Genomic DNA, 25,955 nt, shown 5'->3' with positions numbered 1-25,955 from the left:
TATTTTTCATTAAGCTTCTACAGTATTTTACGCTTAAATAATTTACTAGTTTTTTGTAAATTTTCTGAGGCTTAAATTTTGGTAACTCGAAATACGCGAATTTCTTAAATGCATTACAAAATAATTACATCCAATATTACATTGTACAATTTCATTCTAATTACAAACTTACATTATAAATACAAAATTTTTTTTTTCTATTTCTCGCTCGTTATTATATTATTCTATAATAAAGACGTAAAAACGGACAAATCTGCTTTTATTATATACGATGTAGTTTTGTAAATTTTTATGTTGGTCAAATTGAACTTAGAACTTAAACCCCACTAACTACCAACATGGCGGCTGTATTTTCGTAACGGTTCAGAGGCGTTTTGTTGATAGAAATTGGGCCGTCTGCTAAATTATTATTGGGCGGTGTAACCGGTGATTGGTTTGCTGTGTGAACTCAGTAACAGTATTTTCATTCTTCATGGCTACTTCCGAAATCCCAGATGTGAAAACTAAAGATACTCAGCTTCCACTTTCCAGAACGAAGATTATTATGAAAAGTTCGCCTGGAGTAGAAAATGTCACCAAGGATTCAGTCTACTTGACGGCGAAAGCGACGGTAAGTTGTACTTATTGTTGATATGAATCTGATAAATTTTTTGTTTAAGATTGGATGATTAATTTCTAAATATAAATTTTTGTGTACTTGTGCAATTAATTCTTCATAATGAAGTTTCTGCTTGTTATTGCTGTATTTAAATAATTGGTTGCATTTTAGAACTGCAAATGACCCCCCCCCCCCCCCCTTAGCTGATGTGCGATTAAAGCTAGCACTGTACTGTCATTAAAGTGTGTGTTATTTAGTATTTTCTATGGAAAAGGTCATGCATATTAGAATTATATTAATGAAAAAATGGAGAAGATTAGGTATGGAGTAAGAAGTGGCTTGTATAAATGTCCTAAATAAAACTGAATCTGTGTTATTGTTTATGGATGTAATTTTTAATCATAATGTAATGAATGTATATAAATATATATTTAGCATGTATGAGTTACATTACAATTGCTTAGGCTGAATCATTTCCATGTGCAAGTACAAATATTGTTCTATTCGTATAATGTGTGTAAGCTGTCACTTGTCTTGCGCTATGGCATGGCGATGTTAAACAGTTAAAAATTTTGTTGAACCTTTCTTATTGATGTTTAATAACGATAACATCATTTGTAATGCTTCACACCACTGTTAAGTTCAGTGAAAAAAAGTATTTCAGTCTGTGTTATTGTGATACTCTATACAGTACGATACAGTTTTATAGTCCATTTTTTAACAGTTTATATTCAGTGTTATTTTCATTAATTTTAATTTATTCTGTGTTTTTGTGCCAGTCAAATTTTAACAATGAGTAATTCTTTTGTTTAACATAAACCAGTAACCAGTTTAAGAAGCCAAATCATATAAACTTTCAGTTAATTTTTTATTTCCTAAGAGATTTATGTTGTTTTGTAGTAATTTTCTCTTGAACCTGAGTTGTTATGGTAGTCATCAATGAAAGCTGTCCTTTTCATAATGTTATTTGTAAACAATCCTTTATGAAGTCTACAGTCTCAACAGTTGCTTTTATTGATACCTCTTCAATAAATGCATTTAAACGACGAATACAAAAAGTTGTTAAAGTAAATAAATAATCATTTGATTACTTTTTTTTCAACCGATAAACACATCTTGTTGATAATGCACTGCATAGAACTTCATAATTAAACACCATGACTTAAATCATGTGAACTCCAGTTTAACATTCCCATGTATAACTTCCACTTATGAAATTTCCTATAAACTTTGAACATTTATCTTGTTTAACAATGAAGAAAAAATATTCATGAGAATAGAACATCCCTTTTTTAAACTGATCACCTTGTATTTAAAGTAACTGTGCGAGTGTATGATTTTACCTATTGTTCGACATAAATATGTCCACTTTAATGTTTCAGGAACTATTTGTTAAATACCTTGCCAAAGAAGTGATAAAAAATAATTCATCCCGAAAAAAAATTGAGTACAAGGATGTAGCCGAATTTGTGCAGTCATCACGAAAATTATCTTTTCTACATGGTTTGTATTATTATATTTTTAACTTTCTGTAATATTTATTAAAGTTGACTCAGTTGTGTAAAAATTATATTAAAAGTAATGCACAAACAGAAATTTACATGGAATAAATACAGATTAACCCTTTCAATGTAGGCAGTCCTAAACAGATCCAGACCAGCTCACAGAACATCCATGATCTAGTTCCATATTCTGATAATACTTTCTTCTTATTGCCTGTATTTGGCTTTCACCCATTCCAATATTATGAAAAAGATCAAATTTATTTATTAGCGTATTTGAAAATATTCTGAATAATTGCAAAGCTATATTTTTTATGTTTATAGCTTTTAGTATTGTTAAGTTTAAAAATATTGACATTAAAGAGCTTTAATATTTTAATTAATATTGATGTAGACAGAACTTTTGAGCTATTTTATGAAGTTTTAAAAGTATGATCTGAAAAAGCAAAGAGTTTAAAACAAAAACTAAAAATATCATCAAAATTAAAGCCTGGGTATTGGATAATTTATTAAATAGAATTAAAAAAAAAAATCTAATGTTTAAGAAAGTTAAAAATCAACTATATAATTTAGATTTAAAAAGATATTACAGTAGCTACAGGAATAGACCTTATCTATGATGTAAGGAATGCTAAAGAATTATATTTTAGAAACTTCTTTAATAATAACCCTGGTAATACTAGGGAACTATGGAAACTAATTCATCAGTTAATAGGAAAAAGAATAAAAATATAAAATAGATGGAATTAAAGCCGAGATAAATAGCCAGATAGTTAGTGAGGTTCAAAAGGTTTTGGATATTTTTAATAGCTGTTTTTTAGAAATTGCAAAGAAACTAAAAACACCTCTTGAGAATATTACAGTTCAGAATAAATATTTATATAATAATATTTTTACCTCAACCGAAGTAGGAGCCATTATTTTCCTAGAGTACACATTATCTCAAGATTGAAAATATTATAAAGTCTATGAAAACCAAAATGTCATCTGGTTTTGATGAGATTTCTTCGCATGCCCTAAAATTTGTGTTTGAGCATATTTCTCATATTTTTGCGTTTTTATGCTATTTAAGTCTGCAGTCGGGTAAATTTCCAGATAAACTTAAAGAAGCAGTGGGGTAGTTATTTATAAAAAAGGAGATGGTAATTATGTCGGGAAGTTTAGACCCATAGCCCTGCTTTTACAATTTTCAAAGATTCTGGAAACTGTAGTAAAGTCAAGACCAGTTAACTTTCTTAATAAAAATAATTTTTTCTATGTTAATCAATTTGGCTTTCAAAAAATTTAAGCACTGAAAATATGCCTTACTTAAAGTTTTCTCATTGGTAAACTGCATCAATGAAGATTCTAAAGTCGGCACCCTTTTTCTGGATATCCAGAAGGCCTTTGATATCGTCGATCATAATATATTATTAAATAAGATGGAGCAAGTGGGTATAAGAGCTCTTTAGCCTTTAACTGGTGTGAATTCTACTTAAAGGGAAGAACTCAAAAGGTTAAAATTAAAAATACGCTCAGTAACAAGGGAGTATTAGAATTCGGTGTCCCTCAAGAGTCAGTTTTGGGCCCAATTCTGTTTCTAATTTATATTAACTTCTGTTCTGGCAAATTTCAAGGTTATTTGACCTCATATGCAGATGATACTGCTCTTTTTTATATAGAAAAAAGCTTTGACTGAGTTTTGAAATTATCGAAGAGGACTTATTGTGGTTAACCAAAAATGGAATTACGTTAAAATGTATCTAAATCCAAATACATAAACCCACTGAGCCGGTCTAGTGGTGAACGCGTCTTTCCAGATCAGCTGATTTGGAAGTCAAGAGTACCAGCGTTCTAAGTCCTTGTAAAGTCAGTTATTTTTACACGGATTTGAATACTAGATCGTGGATACCAGTGTTCTTTGGTGGTTGGGTTTCAATTCACACATCTCATGAACGGTTGAACTGAGTATAAGATATAACCAAATACATAACCTTCCAGTTAAAGAGTGAGAAAACTAGCGACTCGCATGTTAGATATCAATCTCAATTCTTCTAGAATAACTGAATGTAGTTGTGATAATATTGATCAAGTCAATAATATGAAGTAGCTAGGGGTAACTATTGATTCCAATCTTTCATGGGAAAAACAAGTTCTTAGTGTAAAGAATGAAATGTTATGTTACGTGAGAAAGAGTTATCTTCAGTATTTCTGCCCAGTTGGTGTTCTAAAAATGCTTTACTTGCCTTTGGTTGAATCTTGTTTTAAGTTATGAAATTGAGTGTTGGAATGGTGTGTATTTTAATAAAATCTGACCTATAGTGACAGACTAGAAACATCTTCTATGTATAATATGTAGAATATCTGCTAGGACACATTCATTCCTGTTTTTTGGAACTGGAACATACTCTGAGGCATTTATACTTGTTTAAGGTACTTAAAATTTTCTTTCTTAGGAGTGGAGATAAGGCTCTTAAATATAGACTCATATATGTATGCGAAGCAAGGGTAATTTTGCACTTCCTAGACTCCAGGAGTGTTTTCATAGATTTTTCACTTTTATGGCACCAAGGTTTATAATTTTTTGCCAAATTGTGTGAAAGATAGTCTACGTTTAAATTCGTTTAGAATTTCTCTTGAGTGCCTGGCTCATTCAAAATGTTGACTTCTTTTTTGATTCAGTTGTGACTAAAATTGACAAGTTATCCTAGGGAAGGATAAAACTTATGGCTTTTGTGAATCATCTTTTGACTTCTAATGACAAACTGAATGATTTTCCCTCTTTAATATTTCTATCATTTATAGTAATTGTTAAATTTCTACTCAGCTACTTCTGTGCTCATTTATGTATCTTTAATATCACTGATAGACAAAAAAGATTTTTTTAGTGTTTCTCTAAGTGTAATACCATTTCTTGAATTGCTTTTTTGCATACATTACAGATCTGTAAATACAATTTTTCTATCACCCTTAGTTTTAAATAAATTACGCTACAAAAAAAGTTAAGGGAAAATATAGTTAAATCTGTAAAATTTATAATTTTACATGGCCATACCTGTGTTAGAATGTTTTTGCTGATGCTTTCTTTTATTAATAGTCTCAGGCACATCCCGAATTAATGACCAACAGTAATCGGCTAGCATGTTAGTATTCCATTTCTCTTTATAGCGGCTTTCAATCACTGAAATTTCTTGGTGGAAACATTCATCGTGTTTGTCACTTACGTCTCCGAGGTTGTTCGGGTAAAAATCCAGATGCGAGTGTAGGAAATGTATTTTCAAAGACATATTATATCCCATAGCTCTGAATGAAGTAAGAACTTGATTAACAATATCAAGGTAATTGTGGATTTTTGTTTGCCAAAATAAATCTTTACAAACGTCTTTAAATGAAGCCCAAGCTGCACTTTCTACATTATTTAACATTGAGTTAAATGCATCATCTTTGAAGAACTCTCTTATTTGAGGACCTCTAATATTCTTTCTTTAATTTTTCCTTCACCTACATTCGGAAATTTTTACAAAAATCCAAACTATCCTTCTTTATTGCTTTTACAAAATTTTTCATTAGTCCTAGCTTGATATGGAGAGGGGGGTAAAAATATTTTTTTGTATTCAATTAAGGGCTCATGAATAATATTTTTCCCATTTGGAGTTAAGTTGTCTTTGTTTCTTCCACTCTTTGGTAAGATAATGTTATCCCTAGCTCGGCTGTCTCATTCGCAAAGAAAACACATGCACGTAGTATAGGCTAACTGCATGCCTAACAAAATAGCTATAACTTTCAAAACGCCACATGTTTTGAAACGTTCCAGCTATATTTTTATAATTTATTTTTTTAAGAACATCTTTCATCACATCTTGCGTCTCTTTCAAATTAATACCATAAGCGACTAGTATCGAAGGATATTTGTTACCATTGTGTAGTAGAACCACTTTTAAACTATACTTGAATGAATCTATGAAAAGGCGCCAGTCCTCAGGTTTATGAACTTGTCCGAAGTGCAACATAAGCTCATCAATATTTGTGCAATAAATGAAATTATTTCCTTCAATAAAGTTCTGAGAAAGTTCTTTTTGTCAGTTTTGAAAGCCCAAAATTTTGATAACATAATGTTTATCCCTAGCACAGCTGTCCCATTCGCAAAGAAAATACATGTACTTAATGTACCCTAACTGCATGCCTAACAAAATAGCTAAAACTTTCAAATCACCACATATATGTTCCAGCTATGTATTTTATAATTTATTTTTTCAAGAATATCTTTCATCACACCATACGTTTCTTTCAAATTAATAACATAAACAACTGCTATTGAAGGACATTTGTTACCTTTGTGTAATAGAACCACTTTTAAATTATACTTGAACAAATCTATGAAACGGAGCCAGTCCTCAGGTTTATGAACTTCTCCTAAGTGCAGCATATGCTCATCAACATTTGTGCAATAAACCAAATTATTTTCATCAATAAAATACTGAGAGGAGAGTTCTTCTTGTCGGCTTCAAAAGCCCAAAATTTTTATTATTTTTCTGAAGTAAATTTCAACCTTGCAGTCTTGACCTAACAGTTCAGCATGATTTTTTGATAAATTTAAATACCTAACCAAGTCATTTAATTCATTCACCTTGTGATATAAGATGTGACTTATTGGAAGATAATTAAAAATTAAAATCACTGTGGTCTGTTTCAGTACTGCCTGATTCCTCATTGCTGCTTTCGAAACATACATTCACAGGTGGCCCAGGAATTAGAATAATTTCACTGCACTGTGAGGTACAGACCTGATTGCAGATGGCAATGAAGGATATTTTACAGTATATTTAGATTTTTTTAGAAATTCCAGGCATACTTGTTAAAGAAAAGTAACAATCGGTTACATGATCCTTTGATTCACGCCAAACCATAGGTACACCAAATGGAAAGGCTTCTGTGTACCTTTCAGCCATCCTCTTAAATATACAGAACAATTAGTGCATACTATATGAGGAGCCTACGTCTTATCCTGATCACCAATTTTACACTGAAAGTACAAACAATAGCTTTTTTAATTTAAGGTATAATGTTTTTTATATTTGATTTTACTGTAAACTCACCACATATGTAACAAAAGGGATCCACATCATTTACACAATTTCAAGGCATTATGACACTACACTGTTAACAAACCTAAGACTGAACAGAATTAATTCATTCCTAAATCCAGTGCTTAATACAAACAACACAGCTGTGTTTTCAGCTACATGTTTTGATCTGTGTAGACACTAATCTTGTCCATGAAGGCTCACGCTTCAGTATTAGATATGATGTCATAATATGTGACTGTGATATGATGTCATAATATATGACTATGATATGATGTAATTCTTTGTTTAGTATTGTTTATTTATAAACAATACTAAACAAAGTATTACAAATTATCTTAACATATTTAACAATAAAAAATGAGCTAACAAAATACAATATACGAGCTTAAAATGCTCTAACTATAGGTTGAAAAATGAAAAAAAAATCCTTTAATTAGAATTTAAATTTAAAAAAAAATGATCGGTAACAGAAATATTCCGAGTTCATATTCATTTTCAGCATAAAAAACAGATTAAAATCATGTATCACATGTTAGGAAGCAAAAATTATGTTTATCACTGTATTTTTCAATGTTTTAGTCATAAATTGATGGTAACTCTTAAAACAGGGCCCTTGTTCTCAAGGAGTGTGTAATTTTCTAAACTATTGTTAAATCACAAAAACTATTATTTCATCATTAATTATTGCATCACAGTTTTAAATTAGAAAACTGTAGTTACTCTTGTGAGCCTGTTGTAGTTCAATTAGAACTTGCAGGTATAAACTATTGTTGGTCAACAGAAGTATTTATATAATTTATAAGCTGTATCTAACTCGTAACTCTGTTATATATTATAAATGATATTGTATTGTTTGTCTTAAAAAGTGTATTTTTAGTGTGGAAAATAAATTATTATTTTATTAAACTGTCGTGATATATTTGCATTTAGGTTTTCAAAACAAGAAAAATATCATGTATTTTAATTTTATGTAATTACTGTTTGTTTTCTATAAAAAGTTGAAGATTGTATTTGAGCTCAAAAATAAAACATTACCAAACACCACATACAAATAGTTAGTGATGTATCAGTTTATACAAAATAGAGTGCAGGTGAGAAAGCGATAGATAGATTATACAAACTGGTGTGTAATATTTACAAAAAAGGGGAAGTTCCATCAGACTTAAAAAAAAGTGTTATAGTCATGATACCAAAGAAAGCAGGAGCAGATAAATGTGAAGAATACAAACCAATTAGCTTAACTAGCTATGCATCAAAAATCTTAACTAGAATTCTGTACATAAGAATCAAGAGGAGAGTACAAGAAGTGTTAGAAGACCAATTTAGTTTCAGAAGCATAGGGACAAGGGAAACAATTTTAGCGCTCAGATTAATAGTAGTAGGAAGATTAAAGAAAAACAAAACAACATACTTGGCGTTTATAGACCTAGAAAAGGCATTCGATAACGTAGACTGGAATAAAATGTTCAGCATTTTAAAAAAATTAGGGGTCAAATACAGAGATAGAAGAACAATTGCTAACATGTACAGGAACCTAACAGCAACAGTAATAATTGAAGAACATAAGAAAGAAGCCGTAATAAGAAAGGGAGTCTGACAAGGATGTTCCCTATCTCCGTTACTTTTTAATCTTTACATAGAACTAGCAGTTAATGATGGTAAAGAACAATTTAAATTCGGAGTAACAGTACAAGGTGAAAAGATAAAGATGCTACGATTTGCTGATGATATAGTAATTCTAGCCGAGAGTAAAAAGGATTTAGAAGAAACAATGAACGGCATAGATGAAGTCCTACGCAAGAACTATCGCATGAAAATAAACAAGAACAAAACAAAAGTAATGAAATGTAGTAGAAATAACAAAGATGGACCACTGAATGTGAAAATAGGAGGAGAAAAGATTATGGAGGTAGAAGAATTTTGTTATTTGGGAAGTAGAATTACTAAAGATGGACGAAGCAGGAGCGATATAAAATGCCAAATAGCACAAGCGAAACGAGCCTTCAGTAAGAAATATAATTTGTTTACATCCAAAATTAATTTAAATGTCAGGAAAAGATTTTTGGAAGTATATGTTTGGAGTGTCGCATTATATGGAAGTGAAACTTGGACAATCGGAGTATCTGAGAAGAAAAGATTAGAAGCTTTTGAAATGTGGTGCTATAGGAAAATGTTCAAAATTAGATGGGTGGATAAAGTAACAAATGAAGAGGGGTTGTGGCAAATTGATGAAGAAAGAAGCATTTGGAAAAATATAGTTAAAAGAAGAGATAGACTTATAGGCCACATATTAAGGCATCCTGGAATAGTCGCTTTAATATTGGAGTGACAGGTAGAAGGGAAAAATTGTGCAGGCAGGCAATGTTTCGGAATATGTAAAACAAATTGTTAGGGATGTGGGATGTAGGGGTTATACCAAAATGAAACGACTAGCACTGGATAGGGAATCTTGTAGAGCTACATCAAACCAGTCAAATGACTGAGGTGTACTTTATTAAATGTTGCTTTATAGTAAACTAACCTAAATAATGACATTATTTTACAGGAGTATCTGTAGGATATTGTACTTTTTTTCTATTTTTTTCCCCAAGTAAAAGATTTAATTGTCAAACAATTACATAATGCAATTTCTTGTTTGATTAATAAAAAATGTTAATTTTACCTTAATGTAAGTGAATTTAATTTATTTCTTTATTAGCTAAACCAGTGAATTAAACATATTTTTTTTCAGAATACTGTACTAGTCAGAAATTGTTTTTTGCTCTGTATTTCAGAAGAACAGAGCTTTAAGCTTCTGAAACATATTTTAGTAATTTTCAAAGGAGAAATACAGTAGATACAAGCAAAAAAGAGAGAAACAAAAAGTTTAGATATACATACATCAGATGTGACTGGTGTAACTGTGTATATTTATTTTCAAATAGAAATTTGAATAGTTTAGAGTCATGAAAATTAGGTTGTTTGCTTGTTGTATAATACATTATTTGAAATAGAACTGTATAAAGTTATTTAGTAGACAATTTATAAATTCCTTTTGGTCCCTTTATATTCTTATTTAAATATTTTTGTCTAAAGTATCAAATCCATTGCTATAGCCAGATTAATATAATTTCCTTTTAAATTTTCTTAAATTCACTTGGTGATGTACTGAATTATGTTTCAAGCTGAGTTACGTTATTTGCACAATTTTCAGATTTCTAAAATATGGCAATTATAGATTAATCAGTAGAACATAATTATTAAAATAGTCTGAAAATTAATTTTAAAAAAAAATTAGCTTTGAAGTCTGTTAATACATTTAAAGTATTTTTCACTTGCAATGAAGCACAGTAATGAATTACAATTCATCTTGTAGACTTTTACCAGCTTCATACATATTCTTCACATTTGTTACTTATTCCAAACATATTATTATTTGTTTTTCTTCCTTGTAAATCTCTTGATGTAACAGATTTTTGTTCTTTTACTAGAAAAGTTTATAAATATGTACAACAAAAATAAACAAACTGTAAACAATAAAGTTACAATAGAAGAAATATTTACATGAATTGTGGTATATTTAGGTAATACAACATAAAACCTATTGTAAACTAGAAACAGAATATGAAACCAACAAAGCAGAATTTTGAATTGAGGTTCAAAACTGAACTAAATTAATAATGAGACTTGCTTCATATAACTTTTACTGACCTCTGTTACTTTACCCCACTTTTGGGTAGATATTTTTTTAATGAATTTATATACCATTTAACAAATTTAGTTACTTGTGACTATGCCGTATATGAAAAATATTAGTATTTAGATTGGGTTTGCCTGGTTGATATAATTCCTGCAAGTTTCAATCCTCATGCCAGTTATATATTTTACCATTATGTAAACCACATTTGCATTACATTTTTTATAATAAAAGTTAAATGCATTTGTCTCAATTTAATTATTATTGATTTATTTATTTTTAAGATAATATGAAGTAATTAAACTTAAAATTAGTTAATCCTTTGATTAAGGTCCCGGATTTGAATCCTGGTCAGGCATGGCATTTTCACACATGCTACAAATCATTCATCCTCAACCTCTGAAGACTGCCTAACGGTGGATCCGGAGGTTAAAAAAAAAAATTTGATTAAGTTTAAACTACATAAACTCAATTTTTATATATTGATTGGATTTAATTTCCTTTAAATAATCAATGTACTTTTTCTGTGAAGTAAGATTATATTTGGCAGCTTAATCATAACAGCCTCCTTCATGATACAGCATCAGTTATTGCCTTTGCTGATATTCTTCAAATGGAATAATAATTTTGATGAATGTTTTTATTCAGTTACAAGATCTATCCATAGATTGGTAAAAGTTTAGAAGAGACCTGGCGTTATCCAATAGATATCCAAGTCTCCACATCAGTTTTGCATGAACATTGGATAGGAAACAGTCCCATTGCTAAAGACAACTGTACAAGCTCCATTAAAGAAGTGGCTGCCCTGTTCCTGTGGTATTTATTCAAGGAAGATGAACTGAGGTAAAGAGTAGCATAGAGGAAGGGACAATCAACCAACAGTTGGACTGCCTCTAATTTGGATATTTTAACATACAGCCCAGTTCCAGAGTTATAAATGATTGGGAAAGCTTATTAAATTTACTTTCGATTAATTGATAATTACAAAGTTATCTACAATATTGTTTGTTTCCCTCAACTGTATAGCAAGGCTTTCATTAACTCAATTAGAGTATTGAGTTTACTCTGGGTATTGTTCTGCATACAAATGTGCGTCAGCAGTAAACTTTTAATACACACACAATGTATCAAGTAAATAGAGCATAGAAAGTGAAGTGTTCTCTTCTGAAAATCAATTATTAACATTTAAGCTGGATAACTATTGATATTAGGCATTTGTTTACATTAAATCTGTGTGATTTGGAATTTCAATCGTGGTTTTGGATTGGTTTTTTGGCTTTTGTGTTGGACTGGTGAACTGGAATTTTAAGTGGACTGGGCAAGAAATACGGACTATAATTTTTTAGTTATTTGGTTGTGGACTTATCAAGTTTTTTCAGTTTTTTGTTCTCATTAGTGAGTTCATTATTTTTATACTTATTTCTTGCTAAATTTTTATTATCATAGTGAGTGATAGTGAGGTATATTACTAACGAAGAGACTACTAGTGTGTACTAAAGTGAGAAATTTTTACTGTATAATAGTTTTTTCCAAGTTTTTTCGAGGTTAGAATAGAGACTATTTTAGCTAAATTATTCTAAGTTATAAGACAGGCCTGTACGAGTCTGTTTTTAATAGTAAACAAGGACTTTGAAAATTTTTTTTATAATTCTTATTCTAAGAGTAAAATTTTCAAACCCCTCAGACTAGCTGTTTACTAGGGAATTCAACTTTCTCTAATACCTTTTGACCCACTTGTCCTATATCCAATATACCCGGTTATAAAGCCATTCCAAAAACTTCCCTACCCTCTGACCCCCTCCCAAAATTTTTGATTTTGGGAAGGGGGTCTACGGTTGGACTGCAGTTCCCCGTAGTCCAACCGTGACATTATGAGGCGCAGAGGATCGCTCCCTTTAGAGGGAACAGCTGCCCAAAGTAGCAGCCAGCAGAGAATGGTACCCATCAAGAAATTAGATGTTAAATGCAAGAAAAGACCACGTCAAGGGTCCTCAGAGGAGGAGGAGGAGCACACTGACACCTTGGGAAGTCTGGTTCATCAACTGGGAATGGTCACAATTTCATTGAAACAGCATATGGGGCCGGGCCTTGGTAAATATATCAGTACTCATGAACAGGAGTTGAGGGCCTGAATGCACTGGTTGACAAGTCATCCTCTGTAAATAAAGTGACACAGGCCACTCAAACGAACCTGCCAGCCACGGAGGACAACATGGAACAAATTCTTAGCAAGGAGCTAGAAGATGAAGAGCTGTTAGGGCTCTTACAAAGAAGATGGCCGAATAATCTGAGAAGTAAGATTAGTCTGGTGACAGAACTCCCTCCCGACAGGGAAATAACATGCCGTTTAAAAGACCTAAAGAAGACGGGAGAGCAAGAACAAGGCCCTAGATTTGCTGTAGGAGACGTTATAAAAGACGAAGTCTCGGTTATTGGAGACAACACAACAGAGAAAAAGAGAAGCAAGTACAAAATATGCTACAACTCTGGTGTATCTGAGAGGGAGGCTCTCGCCACACTTTTGAAGGCGGCCAGGAGAGTCGTAACACAAGCACCAGATGCTGCCTATGTCTTGCCAGCGGGGAGCATCGGAAACTATATGAAAAAGATCCTATCGTATCTGCTAAGAAATAAGGGGACATCAATATATATATTGATGATACAAGGAGACAATAGTGTAAGACATGTGGGCACTAATCAAATACCCATCAAGAAAGCCACACTGCCGGCAGATCAGAGCCACACTGTTGTTGTGAAAGCCGAAGGCAAGTCATACGCTGAGCTCCTTAGGTCGATGAAGGGAGCGAGGAGGCCAATAATGTCATATCGTTGCGTAAAGGCCGCAATGAGGAGCTACACGTTAGAATCGAGGGCGTAAAGAATGCAGAGAACTTTACCACTCTACTCAGGGACAAGGCGGCTGATCTGCATGTGGATCTTAAGAGCAGAGCTAGTAGGAGAGCGGTAGTACACATCAGGGATGTGGAGATGGATATTGCTGAACAGGAGGTGATGGCCGCAATAGCCAACAGGATTGGCCCTAACGAAGATTTTAAGAAAGGGTTTTGGCGAGACTAGAAATAACACGGTCACCTCTTACAGAGCCACGTGTAAGTTAGTCGAACAAAGGCTGAGGATAGGATGGATAAGTTGTAGAGCCTACATATGCGAGGATGAGGAAAGGTGCTATCGATGCTGGGGAACCGGGTACAGGAGGCAAGACTGTAAGGGCCTGGATAGGTTGGAACTCTGTTTCAATTGTGGAGGTCAAGGCCATAAGATTGTAGACTGCCAAGAGCCGAAGCGGTGTCTTGATTGCGGTAGCAAAGATCACAGGACTGGGGCATGGCTATGTAAGAAAGATCAGCATGTATAAGACATTATTTGCAAATGTAAACGGGAGTCTTCTTGCACATGATTTGGTCGCAATAGTAGTAGCTGAGAAAGAGATAGACCTTTTTGCAGTTGCTGAGCCTAACAGATACAAAGCTCGAAGCTGCTAAATCTAGTTGGATAACTGATACGGAGGGCGATGTTGCCATAATGGTTGCTAGTAGTAGTATTCACTGGAGGCTCAGGTTCAGGGGTAGGGGTGTTGTTGCTCTGGAGAACGAGTCTTGTCATGATAGTGGGGGTGTACGTGTCACCAAATATAGACTTAGCTGAATTCACTTGCTTTATTGACATCTTGCAGGGTGTAATAATTAATTCGCTGAAGAAATTGGTCATGCTGGGAGACTTCAATAGTAAAATGGTGAATGCTGGTAGTAGCTACACGAATAGGAGAGGACAAATTCTGGCAGATCTGTTGGAAATAACTGGGTATCGCTGTGTTAACGATGGCAACCCTACCTACGTCGCCAGAGGCCACCAGTCGGTCTTAGATCTGACCATCCTGGATAACAGATGGAGAGGAGAACAATACAATTGGAAGGTCCTCCTTGATGAGATGCCAGTGATCATCGTGCAAGAAGACTAGACCTGATAGTCGCAAATCTCAAGCGAGTGAAGTATCCCCGTCCACTGAATTTCACAGCCGATCAAATAGAAGTAATAGTTAATAGGACAGCTGATAGGTTAAGGGACAGGCAGCAACAGACCCCTGAAGCTTTATCGAATATAGTTATGCAAGAGATAGACAGGATGGTAAATAATACTGCAAGGAGACGAAATGTATATCGGTGGACAGCCGAGATTGGTAAATTGAGACAAGAACTCCAGTCCTTAAGGAGAAGGAAACAGAGATTACTTAGAAACGGTAGAGAGGAATATCAGCATGCAGCAAGAATGTATACTGAAACCAGAAGGGCCCTGAATAAAGCCATTAAAAAGAAGAAAAGAGAATGTTGGAGCGATCTCTGCAAAGAGCTAGACACTGACCCATGGGGGTCAAGCTTATCGCATAGTGACTAAGAGATTCGGAAGACGATTGCCTGTGCCGGACAGGGCAAACGCAGAGATACAGGTGGCGAATTTGTTCCCCAGAACGATGGCTGAAGACAGTGGACCCACACCCTGTGAGGGCAGAAGGTTTACCATAGACGAATTACAACCGGCAGCCAAAAGTCTGGCATTAAAGAAAAGCCCCGGGCCAGATAGGATCCCTGCAGCGATAATAAAGGGTTTGATCAGGAAGACTCCCTGGGAGTTATTAGAGATCGCTAGCTATGGTTTAGAGAGGAAGTTTTTCCCTGCATGTTGGAAGGAGGCCAGAGTGGTCTTCCTTCCGAAAGGTGCACCTACGGCTGAAGACGCCACTTATAGGCCGTTGAGTCTGCTAAATACCATGGCTAAACTTGTAGAGAAGATGCTAGCGAGCAGAATTATACAGGAATTAGAACAAGGAGTCGGGATCAGTGCAAACCAATATGGTTTTTGGCGAGGGCGGTCCACGGTGCAGGTCATTGGTAGAATTTTGAACTGGCCGACGAGGTCAAAAGAGGAACTTGGTGTACTAGACGTTGATAATCTCACTCGATATAAGGAATGCCTTCGGATCGGTTAGCCGGAGACATATAAATAGTGCGATGGCCTCAAAGGGGCTGAGTCCTTATTTACGTAGACAAATTGAGGATTATCTCTCCGATAGAAAATGTTGCATCGAGGCCCAGGAGGGAAGGATACATTTCGAGATGCACTGTGGGGTGCCACAAGGATTAGTCCTGGGGCCGCTGCTTTGGTTGCTTGTCATAGACGACCTCCTGCTTAAAAGTTTCCCTGATGGAGTGGAATTGCTGGCTTATGCGGACGATCTCGCAGTCCTTGTGGAGGGCAGAACGGTTGATCAGGTGCAAGAAAGAGCGAACGCGGCCACCCGCATTATATATGAGTGGATGGACTCTAGGGGTCTGAGTTTGTGATATGAAAAGTGTCTGTGTATTGACATAACAGGCAGAAGGGTACTAGACCCCATTGTCATTGAGGAGGTTTGCAGTCTGAGGTATTTGGGTGTCACCCTCCAGATGAACGGTAAATACACTGAACACATAGATAACATCTGTAAGAGTGCCAAAAATATGGTGGAGTATCAACATCATAATGTCAACGCAGAACGTCCCTAGGGCATCCAATAGACTGTTAGCATCAACAATAATATCTTCACTGATGTATGCGGTACCGGTATGGCATCAGGCGATTGACATTGGTCGTAACAAGGAGAAACTTCTCAGAATACACAGGAGGATACTACTTGGCGTGGTGGCCGCTTATAGGACGGTGCCCTACCAAGCACTCTGTGTGCTTGCGGGGGTGCCACCGATCGATCTCATCGCGAAATACAAGGGAAAAATAGAACAAGTGGCCAAAGAGGAAATCGATACTTTGTGGCAAGAAAAATTGTTGATGGACGAGGCGGCTCATCTCCCTGAGATTACACCGTGGGTAAGAAGAGGATACGGTGAAATGGACCGTTACTTGACACAATTTTTCTGCGGATACGGTGTATTTAATTATTATTTAAATAAAATAGGCAGAAGGGAAAAACAACCTTTATGTATTGTGACCAACTTGACGATGCGGAGCACACCTTTTTCATGTGTGACAGGTGGGCCGTCTTGAGATTTAATCAGAACATCAATGGATTAACACCTGACAATATAGTGCAATTTATGACCAGCAGTGAATATAACTGGAACACAGTAGCAGGTTACGTTAGGCGGATTCTAACCCAGAAATATGTTGATGAAAGAAGCCTATATTAGTATAGACTAGGGTAGGGAGGACAGCCTCAGCGGGGAGGGCCGACATGCCGAGGTGTGTCGGTTCCGATGAGCCGCTGGGCTCCAGGGGCTCTAAGTTAGGAATATTGGAAAAGGAAGATCAGTGAAAAGACCCGACACCACGCCACGACAAACCAGGTATGGCGTGGTGTCAGAAACGGGCAAATCTAAATATGGAACTCTCAAAAGAGCTGAACCGGTGGGCCGACCTGCCATGCCGGACGTATAGCCGGTAGGTGGGGAGGCCCATTAGAGTCAAAAGACACTCCCCTGGGTGGCGTAATACCAACAAGTCGGTCCGGCCCAGGGGAGTTGAGAAGAAAAAAAAAAGAAAGGAAAATTCTATTACCAGGGTTGCTATTTATATTTATGGCCTTGGCAACAGTAAGTGTTGCCAGGCACCATCTGACGTTTCCATTGGAAACTTGACTTTGTTGAACATAACCTTCTTCAGAACATTTTGTCATTTGAGCGCGATTTGTGTTGTTTACAGTAACTTGAAAAATTCATCTCGGGCAAAAAATGGAATTAACTCGTGAATGTTTTCATGTGATTATTTTTCATAACTTTCGACTTGGATTATCAAGACAAGAGTGCATCAATGAACTTAATTCTTTATAGGGCGATGAAGCACTATCCTACAGCACTAAAAAAACTGGTATAACGAATTCAATCATGGCCGATGTTCGCTCCAGGATGAATTCCATGAAGGTCGTCCAAAATTGATTGTTGTGCCAGAAAACATCGATTTTGTGCGTGAACTGATAAAGCAAGGTCGTCGTGTGACATACCATGAGATTGAGGCATTTTTGGGCATTAGTATGAAAAACATCAATAAGATATTGCATGATCATTTGGCCATAAAAAGGATTTGTTCGCGTTGTATCCCGCATAATCTGACAAACGCTCAAAAGAAGGCTCATGTTGATTGGTGCAAGGAAATGCTGAAAAAAATACGTTCAAGGTGCATCAAAGGCTGTGTGTAACATCTAAGCAGGTGACTAATCGTGGATCTACGCATATGCAACACGAAACATAACAGCAATCGACTGTATGGATCTTCCAAGACGAGCCAGATCCAACAAAAGTTGTTCACTGAAGAAGCACATCGAAGCAAATGGTTGCTTGTTTTTTTGGCATTACCGGTCACATGACATTAGAGCAATGTAGGATGGTCAATTCTGAGTGGTACATGACCATTTGTTTGCCAGAAGACTTCAGAAAAAGTCAAAGAAGAGGTGAATCATTCTTCATCATGACAATGCGAGCTCTCGCACATCAGCTCAAACAAAGGAATTTTTGACCAGCCAAAATATCAAATTGATGGGTCATCTGCCATACAGCCCTGATGATTTGGCACCCAGTGACCATTTTTTATTCCTGCACATCAAAAAAAAATTACGTGGTCAATGATTTTTGACACCTGAAGAAGCGGTTGCATTCAAAACGCATGTTTTGGAGTTACCTCAATCGAAGTGGAAAAAGTGCTTCGAAAATTGGTTCAAATGCATGCAAAAGTGTATTGTTCTTCATGTAGAATATTTTGAAAAACAATAAAACCAGTTTTGATCATAAATATTTGTTTTTTCATTATTAGACCAGAAATATAAATAGCAACCCTCGTATGGGAATAAATCATATATTCGTATGATTTTTCTGCCATCTGCCTAATAAAAACTATATCCACTGTAAAAAATAGACTTTGGCATTCCATTTGAGAACTGATGGTAATAGAAAAAAAAGTAATCATCAATTTTTTTTATTGGTCTTGCAAGCTGTGAAGCGAGGTATAAGCTAAGTTTACCAAAATTCCCATTTAAAGAGTTTTTCTTTTTTTTTCAATAACTCTTACAACCTTAATTTAAATTACATTACATAAAACTGTTTTTATTTGCAAGTAATTGGGCTCAAAATAATAGCTGTAAATTTTGCATTATAGACTGCCATTTTGAAATGTGAAAATAAAAAGAATAATAGTTTTACATTGAGTGCTTTTTTCAGAAAGCTTTTAAAATGAGCCATATCTTGACTCATTTTTTTCATTTAAAAATTCTGAAAAGCAATCCTTTAAGATCTTTACTTACTTATTTAAAATAAACTGGAAATTTTTTTGCTGATGTGTTAGGCAATATAAATTGTACTTAAGTACCAATATTTGTTACAGTTACATTGTTTTACTTTATATATTAAGTATTTAAAAAAAAAAATTATGTAGTGAATCTTATTATGGCATAAAAATTCAATTTAACTATTAAATTTAATTTGATACTATTGTTATTTTTGATTTTGAAATAATTAATTTAATGATTTTAGAACTCCAAAAATTGTTAGCCAAGAGTAATTTCAAAATAGCTGAAGCAAGTAGCTTTCAGAAGAAAAATAATAGTCATGTGGGATTGCTTTAAAGATAACAAACTACAAAATTTAATAGAACTGAGAATTAAATTAAAGGTTTAATAAAGAATAGAATTTATAAGAGTAGAATTCTTAAATAAAAGTTGTCCATATTTTAAATTATAGCTAAAGTTCTAAGGCCCAAGAAGATTTATAAATTTCCTCATCTTCAGGTTAAGATTTTATTCAGTATGTATGTAGTTATTTATTTTTGATATTATTTATATTTCACCGATTAATAATATGTTTTGCTTTTTCCCAGAATGTATACCTCAGAAGATTACATTCAGAGAGGCCCAAGCAAGACGACAAAGGGCTCAGACAGAAAGAGCAGCAAACAGGGTAGAATGGGAAGATAGTCAGGAAGCTATTGCAGAGTACTTTCAAAGATGGAGTGTGCCTCGGAACTGATCTAGAGTGAAGTTTTCGATAAACTATGAGATTTCAAACATATTATTTGTAACACTCATTAGTTTAAATTATATAAAAATAATTAAGCAGCGAAAATCAATTAATGATTATGTTGTATTATTATCTGAAGGAGTTTCAGTTTCTTCGTTTTTAAATTACGGTATAGCATTGATTACAGAAACACCCGTTAAAACTAATGTTAATAATAAATTACAAAATAAATGGATCAAATATTTATACAGATATTTCTTCATTAATTAGTAAATCTTTATATTATGTATTATTACTCTTTTGCTATTTTTAACTAGTTATAAATAAATGTTTTTTACTTTAAGTAACAACCATGTGGTATAATATCAAACAAATGTTTTTCATTGGATTCACCTTCTTCAGATTATAATTCATAAAAATATTAAAAACTCATTAAAATGATTATTAAATAAAATTTTGTAATTCTTTGTTTGATGATGAAATGTCAATAAAGACTGCTATTGCTACTAATAGTAAAGGTTTGAATTATATTTTATTAATTGGTTTTAAATTGACTAGAACAACATTTTTTTAACATTTTCATGTGTTATGATATGAAAAAAGTGGCTCCCACTAAATGTACTTAATGAATACCAAACAGTAATGTAATCTATAGTACATTTTTAAAGTAAATAAGTTATATGTTTATATATATTTTTTTTTTAATGTAAAAAAATTTTAATCTATTATCTGGAAATTAAATGAATAGCTTTTAATCCCACAACTTTATATAATCAGTGTTCTACTATACATTTTTCCTGTAGGATCCTTCATAAGAATTGTAAAGATTTGTCTTCATCGAAAGCAGCTCTGATGGAATGTTAGTTTTGTTGTTGTAACAAACCTTTTCACTTTTTTCTAGCAGTTATTGTTTTAAACTTTCAGCTAGAATAATCAGCCCACAAAATATTTTTTTTTTACTCATTTTTAAATAATCATCACTGAAATCAAAAGGAAATTCAGCTTTTACTCGCACATAACCTGTGTACAGTAGTTCAAATTAACAGTTTTTTTTTTAAATTCTTTGGAGATAATTTCATAAGTTTTGAATTAAATACAAAAGTACACTTTCATATAATTATAATAATTGTGCTCTGATTGATATGGGTCCGCTTTAAATTAAAAAATAAATAAATTTTTTGCTTTCTCTGTTATAAAATTAGATTCTTTTTCTTGGTTTTTAAAATTAATTTTATGAGAATTTTTTTCTAGATTAATGTTACCTTTGTTATTGAATATTATTTTTCCATATAATTATCATTAATTCTATTTACTTAAATTTAAAGAAGTTGCTGGTATGTGCTGCCATTCAATTCAGATATAAAACTGCTAAATTTTCTGATTTTTTTTTGTTATTGGATTACATTAATTTCTTAGTTGTGATGTAGAACATGAAAAAAGCTTGCCTCAAAGATTGTGTTTTCTTCAGAATCTTCTTTTTTCATTTGCTCTGCGCACTGCCTTCCATTGTATCAATTTCACAATATCTACTGTATCAAAATTATCAAGTTTCAATTTATCATATGAGAAGTAAAGATCTTCCTAATTTGAAGTCTGCAAGTATAAAATTTTAACCAGTGTTTGTTTTTAGTAGCAAAATAATTATTTAATATTAACACTGCTTGTTAATATTATTCCATGACACATTCCATTCTTTAGTAATATTTAACAATCATGTTCAAGTTTATTTATTTATCAATAAATGTTTTTTTTTTTCGCACCACCATTTTTTATGCAACTTCAGATTTCATGAGAAAATGAATAATAATGTTTATTTAAGGTGGAAAAAGTACATTTTTTAATGAAAATAAAAATTTAAAAACACTAGTAAACACCTCTTAAATACTATATAAATTCATAAACACCATAATATAAACACAATACATCACACTTTTAGAGGGATGTATTAAGCAAATGTTATTGAGAATAGAATTAAAAGATATTTTCACCTCTTCCATTGTTTTTATGCCACACAAATTCAGTTAAATAACTCTCCAAATGATGATGAGCAGTACCACAATGTTTTTTACTCCTTTATTTGCAAGAACCTCACAATCTTTTAATATCTGGAGTGTGGACTCCTGTCTCTGGATCTACAAAATTAAATTTGTGATTTACTTTTGCATGATGAAAGCCTTCTTTTTCTAGAGTGGAAGTTTGATATGCTCTACAGCTGTCAGAATAATATTAATATCATCTTTAATTCTTTTAATGACATTCAACAGTGTTACAGCAGATCAATCTGGCACTATTTCTATAAAACACTCCTTTGTCTCATGACAGATGCCACCAAAAAGGCACTACTGCAGTAATACTCTGCCAGCATTGTTTTTCCTTTTTGTAAATAAGCGTTTATCGATTTCTACTATCATTCCTCATCCTCCAATTTTTGACACATCTCTATTTTGAAAAGCATGAACACAAACTTCTTTCATATAATTATTCCAGTTAATTGTAGCGTTTTGTCTCATTTCTACTCATGTTCACACCATTTTACCCTTGTCAATTCATAGCACCAACAATATTATAAATCTAACAATTTTTACAAATAGTAACAGACTTCCTTCGAACCAATTATCTTTACATAAATATATATCCTTTCTACAATTTCTTTTTTAATGCAGCGAAAACGTTGATGTTTAAAATTGAAAGTCATATTGTGCTTTTTGACATTTACGGAATATTGGCAAAAGACCTTTATCTTGTAAAACTGAAATCGTATTTTCTTCAGTATTTGGTAAATCCCATATTTTTATGTCTGCATTGTGTATAACTGAAGTCTCAGTGTGTAACTATCTATTACGTCTCACCGATAACAATTCAAACAACATACTAACAAGTTTTCCAAATCTAAGGTTTGCATTTGTATCGTATAATTATTATAATATTATTTGAAAAACATATTTTTTACTCATTTGTCACCAAAAAAAGTGGCAGTATAACAATAAGGTTGTTATTAATAAGTTGTATATAATATGCATATTTAACATTAATTAGACAAGGTTAGAGAACATATATTATGTTGATATATGTACGATTCATCAGTGCATGGAGTCAACATAATCTAAACTAATATAACCTATACTCGTATGGCTCACTAACAAAGATATTTTTGCTTAATACATTGTAATGTTTTTTTTTTTTGACAAAAAAGTGGTGGTATGATAACAAATGAGTACTTTTTTTTGTGAAGTTCCTCTCTCTTCATTTCTGTTATTTATATTTTTTTAAATTATTTTTGTTTATTTATATCTTAATGTAACTAATATTTATTGACATTTTGAGTTGAGGGTTTTTGTTTTGAACAGGTTATCTTAAATTTGTAAATCACACAAGCATTCTGTGGTAGTTATATTTATTTGTACACATTAAATTTATGGTTGTATAGTAAATATATTTTTTCATGTTATTAATTTGTAGAGATTTTTTATTTATCTGTTTAAAAGGCGAGCGCAAATTTATTAATGCGGAAATTATTTGCTTAGCATGGTTGATTGGTTCTGTAAAAATTTTGTATTGGAGAATTACAGAAAAATTGTTAAAGCACAATTAATTTATCACTATTTTATTCTTCAAAATTCATATTTGGGAATAATAATCCATTGATACATCAGGAATTTAAAATGAAAATTGTTACTTGGTTAATTTATTGTTTTTATTTTATAAAAAAGTACCTTTACATTCAGTGGCAACATGTAAAACTTGATGGTGTCTTTAATGTTAACATGTTGGCTGTTTTTAATATGAGATTTCCTTTTTATATTTTACATTTATACTGCACAAAAAATCTAACATGGTACATCAAATTAGACACTGGCCTCTGGTAGGTACTTATGGAATTACTGCTGAAATGTATGCTACACTGATATCCAATGAGATTGTGTTGAATCTTTTGTTGATTCATTAACAGTTTCAATGATCATAAATTCATAACCGTGCTGAAATTGTTTATTTGTAAAGAATTTTTCTCCTGTATCTTGAGTGTGACTTTTTAAGGCAAGCATTAATTGATTTTATTTTTTTAAATTATATTATATTTTCTTATTTTACTGCGACCATATACTGCTCTTTTAATGTACCTTCTCATGTTTTGTGAAAAGTCACTTCAGTTTCTTTATTTTAGCAAATTTTGTAAATTTCTAAAGAATATTGAAGCATAAATCATGTAACATATTCATTAATTCAATGCAATTATTCTAGTCTTGTAGATAGTTACACTAGTCTTATAAAAACAAATGAGTATAGTTATTTATATATTAGTAAAATCAATACTTTGTTATTGTATTTGTCCATATTTTATATATATATATATAATTACAAACTATGACATTGTAGAACAATAATTTATTGAGCTTTCCAGTACTCTACTTTTATTTCTATTAATAAGTTTTATTTTCTTATATAATATAAATTTTTACCTGTATAAAATTAAAAATTTCTTGTAAAATATTTTTCATGTATTTGAAAAATAGATAATCTATTTTTCAAATTTTAGCGTATCATAGAATTTATTTATTTTGCAGTGATGTATTCTTTTTATATACAGTGTTCTGACTTTATTTGTTAAGTTTTGATATATTAAAAAAATTTTTGTATATTTGTATCAGTTTTTCCTAGCCACCTGACTGGTTAGGTCCTTATCTGCATTTCTGTTCCGTCCTAATCATTTAATTTGAATATAATTGCTGTGTCCTATCCTTAGTTATATTTTTTGTTTATTCCAATTTTTGTCTTCCTTTAGAGTCTGCAGTGTTCACTTTCTACACTAAATTAGCTAAACTTTACTGTTTTACCTACCAGTCAAATTTATTTTTATAAGATTTACCATAAACTTCTCTCCTCATCTAGAGGTCTTAAACCTCTGTTTCATCCTTATATTGACTCGCCTAATTTTCAACATCCTCCTGTCACACCGTAATATTTAAAAGGCATTATAATTTTTTTTTTTTCATTTTTTCTGTATTTCACCACTATCAGGAGCTGCACTCTACAAAAATATTTAGAGTATTTTTGATTTTGGGTCATCAAAAATGAATTCATTTTTGATTTCCAACACATGAAATGTCTTCAGCAGATAGTTACTCCATTCTCAAATTTATCCTTCAATATTTGTATTGCTTCCACATATGACTTGAAAACCAAGACACAACTTCCTTGTTTCACTCCTTTCTGAATTGGACCTGCTTTTTTTCATTTTCTTCTCATATCCATACTAAGATTTTGCTTAATTTTTTGTGAAATTTTAAACATATACTGTTTTGTGTTATTGTTATTATCTAAGAGTAACCTTGATAGTCAGAATGTCCTCTGTTGCATCCATGTTTTTTCTAAAATTGTTCTTCAACTTTTTTCAATTTTAAAACTGATCTTCAACTTCATCCATATCCACTTCTGTCTTCTTTCATACAAATATTTATTAGACATGTTGTCTAGTGTGTTGAAATTAATAGTTATTTTAAAAATCCCCAGTTAACATACCAAAATAGCCAGCAACCTTAATATAAAACTTATTAATTTATTTAAAAAGTGCTTTCAAATCCATGGATTCATCATCAGTAGATCATAATTAACTATCAGTTTTAATATCTGATGAGCTAACATTGTGTAATGCATACCTGATTTAGTATTTTAATTGATGAATCCATGGACCCATTCCTAGAATTGTTTGTAGTTAGAATTATTAAAAGTCTGTTTTACTGTGTGGAAGATTTTATATAATGTATGTACCAGTACCTGCTTTGTCCCAGGCCCCTACCCCTTGCAGGATTATTTTTATCTTTGAAAAAAATGTTTAATTGAAATTGTGATAGTGGCTCTTTATAAAATGTAAATAAAATATCTCTACACACAAAATAAAAAGGTGAACACCTGCACTAAATAATTATGAACAAAGACGTACAGTAGATATTTTCCACCTATGATTGTATATATAAATGGTAAATTCCTATCTTGTCTTAAATTCTTCCTTTACCCAAAAGCTAAAAAGCTGAGATTTGGAAGTTTTTTTAAGGGAGTCTTTGAGAAAAGAAATCAAAAATTATGTAGATTAACAACTGTTTC

The 25,955-nt window shown here is 32.5% G+C and overlaps 1 protein-coding gene across 2 annotated transcripts; it reads left to right on the top strand.

Annotated features, from left to right (window-relative positions):
* The first annotated feature begins 273 nt into the window (after nucleotides 1-273).
* On the top strand, nucleotides 274-24,490 carry LOC142323117 (chromatin accessibility complex protein 1-like). 2 transcript variants are annotated; one of them, XM_075362325.1, is made up of 4 exons: nucleotides 274-610; nucleotides 1,981-2,101; nucleotides 6,773-6,855; nucleotides 19,717-24,490. In XM_075362325.1, the coding sequence occupies exons 1-4, from the start codon at nucleotides 473-475 to the stop codon at nucleotides 19,798-19,800; spliced, it is 426 nt and encodes a 141-aa protein (XP_075218440.1). In that variant the 5' UTR covers nucleotides 274-472; the 3' UTR covers nucleotides 19,801-24,490. The 2 variants fall into 2 exon arrangements, with proteins under 2 accessions (XP_075218440.1, XP_075218441.1); XM_075362326.1 differs by lacking the exon at nucleotides 6,773-6,855 and having other exon boundaries at nucleotides 305-610.
* The last annotated feature ends 1,465 nt before the right edge of the window (nucleotides 24,491-25,955 follow it).

The sequence above is a fragment of the Lycorma delicatula genome, chromosome 4 (assembly GCF_047948215.1).
Source record: "Lycorma delicatula isolate Av1 chromosome 4, ASM4794821v1, whole genome shotgun sequence".
Lineage (NCBI taxonomy): Eukaryota > Metazoa > Arthropoda > Insecta > Hemiptera > Fulgoridae > Lycorma > Lycorma delicatula.
This window is presented reverse-complemented; position numbering and strand designations above follow the sequence as displayed.

Excerpts from the sequence above, each read along its gene's own strand:
- LOC142323117 (XM_075362325.1), top strand. The coding sequence starts at position 473 with ATGGCTACTTCCGAAATCCCAGATGTGAAAACTAAAGATACTCAGCTT. Across the intron at positions 611-1,980 it reads ACTTGACGGCGAAAGCGACG|GAACTATTTGTTAAATACCT; the intron begins GTAAGTTGTACT and ends TTAATGTTTCAG. Across the intron at positions 6,856-19,716 it reads TAATTTCACTGCACTGTGAG|AATGTATACCTCAGAAGATT; the intron begins GTACAGACCTGA and ends GCTTTTTCCCAG.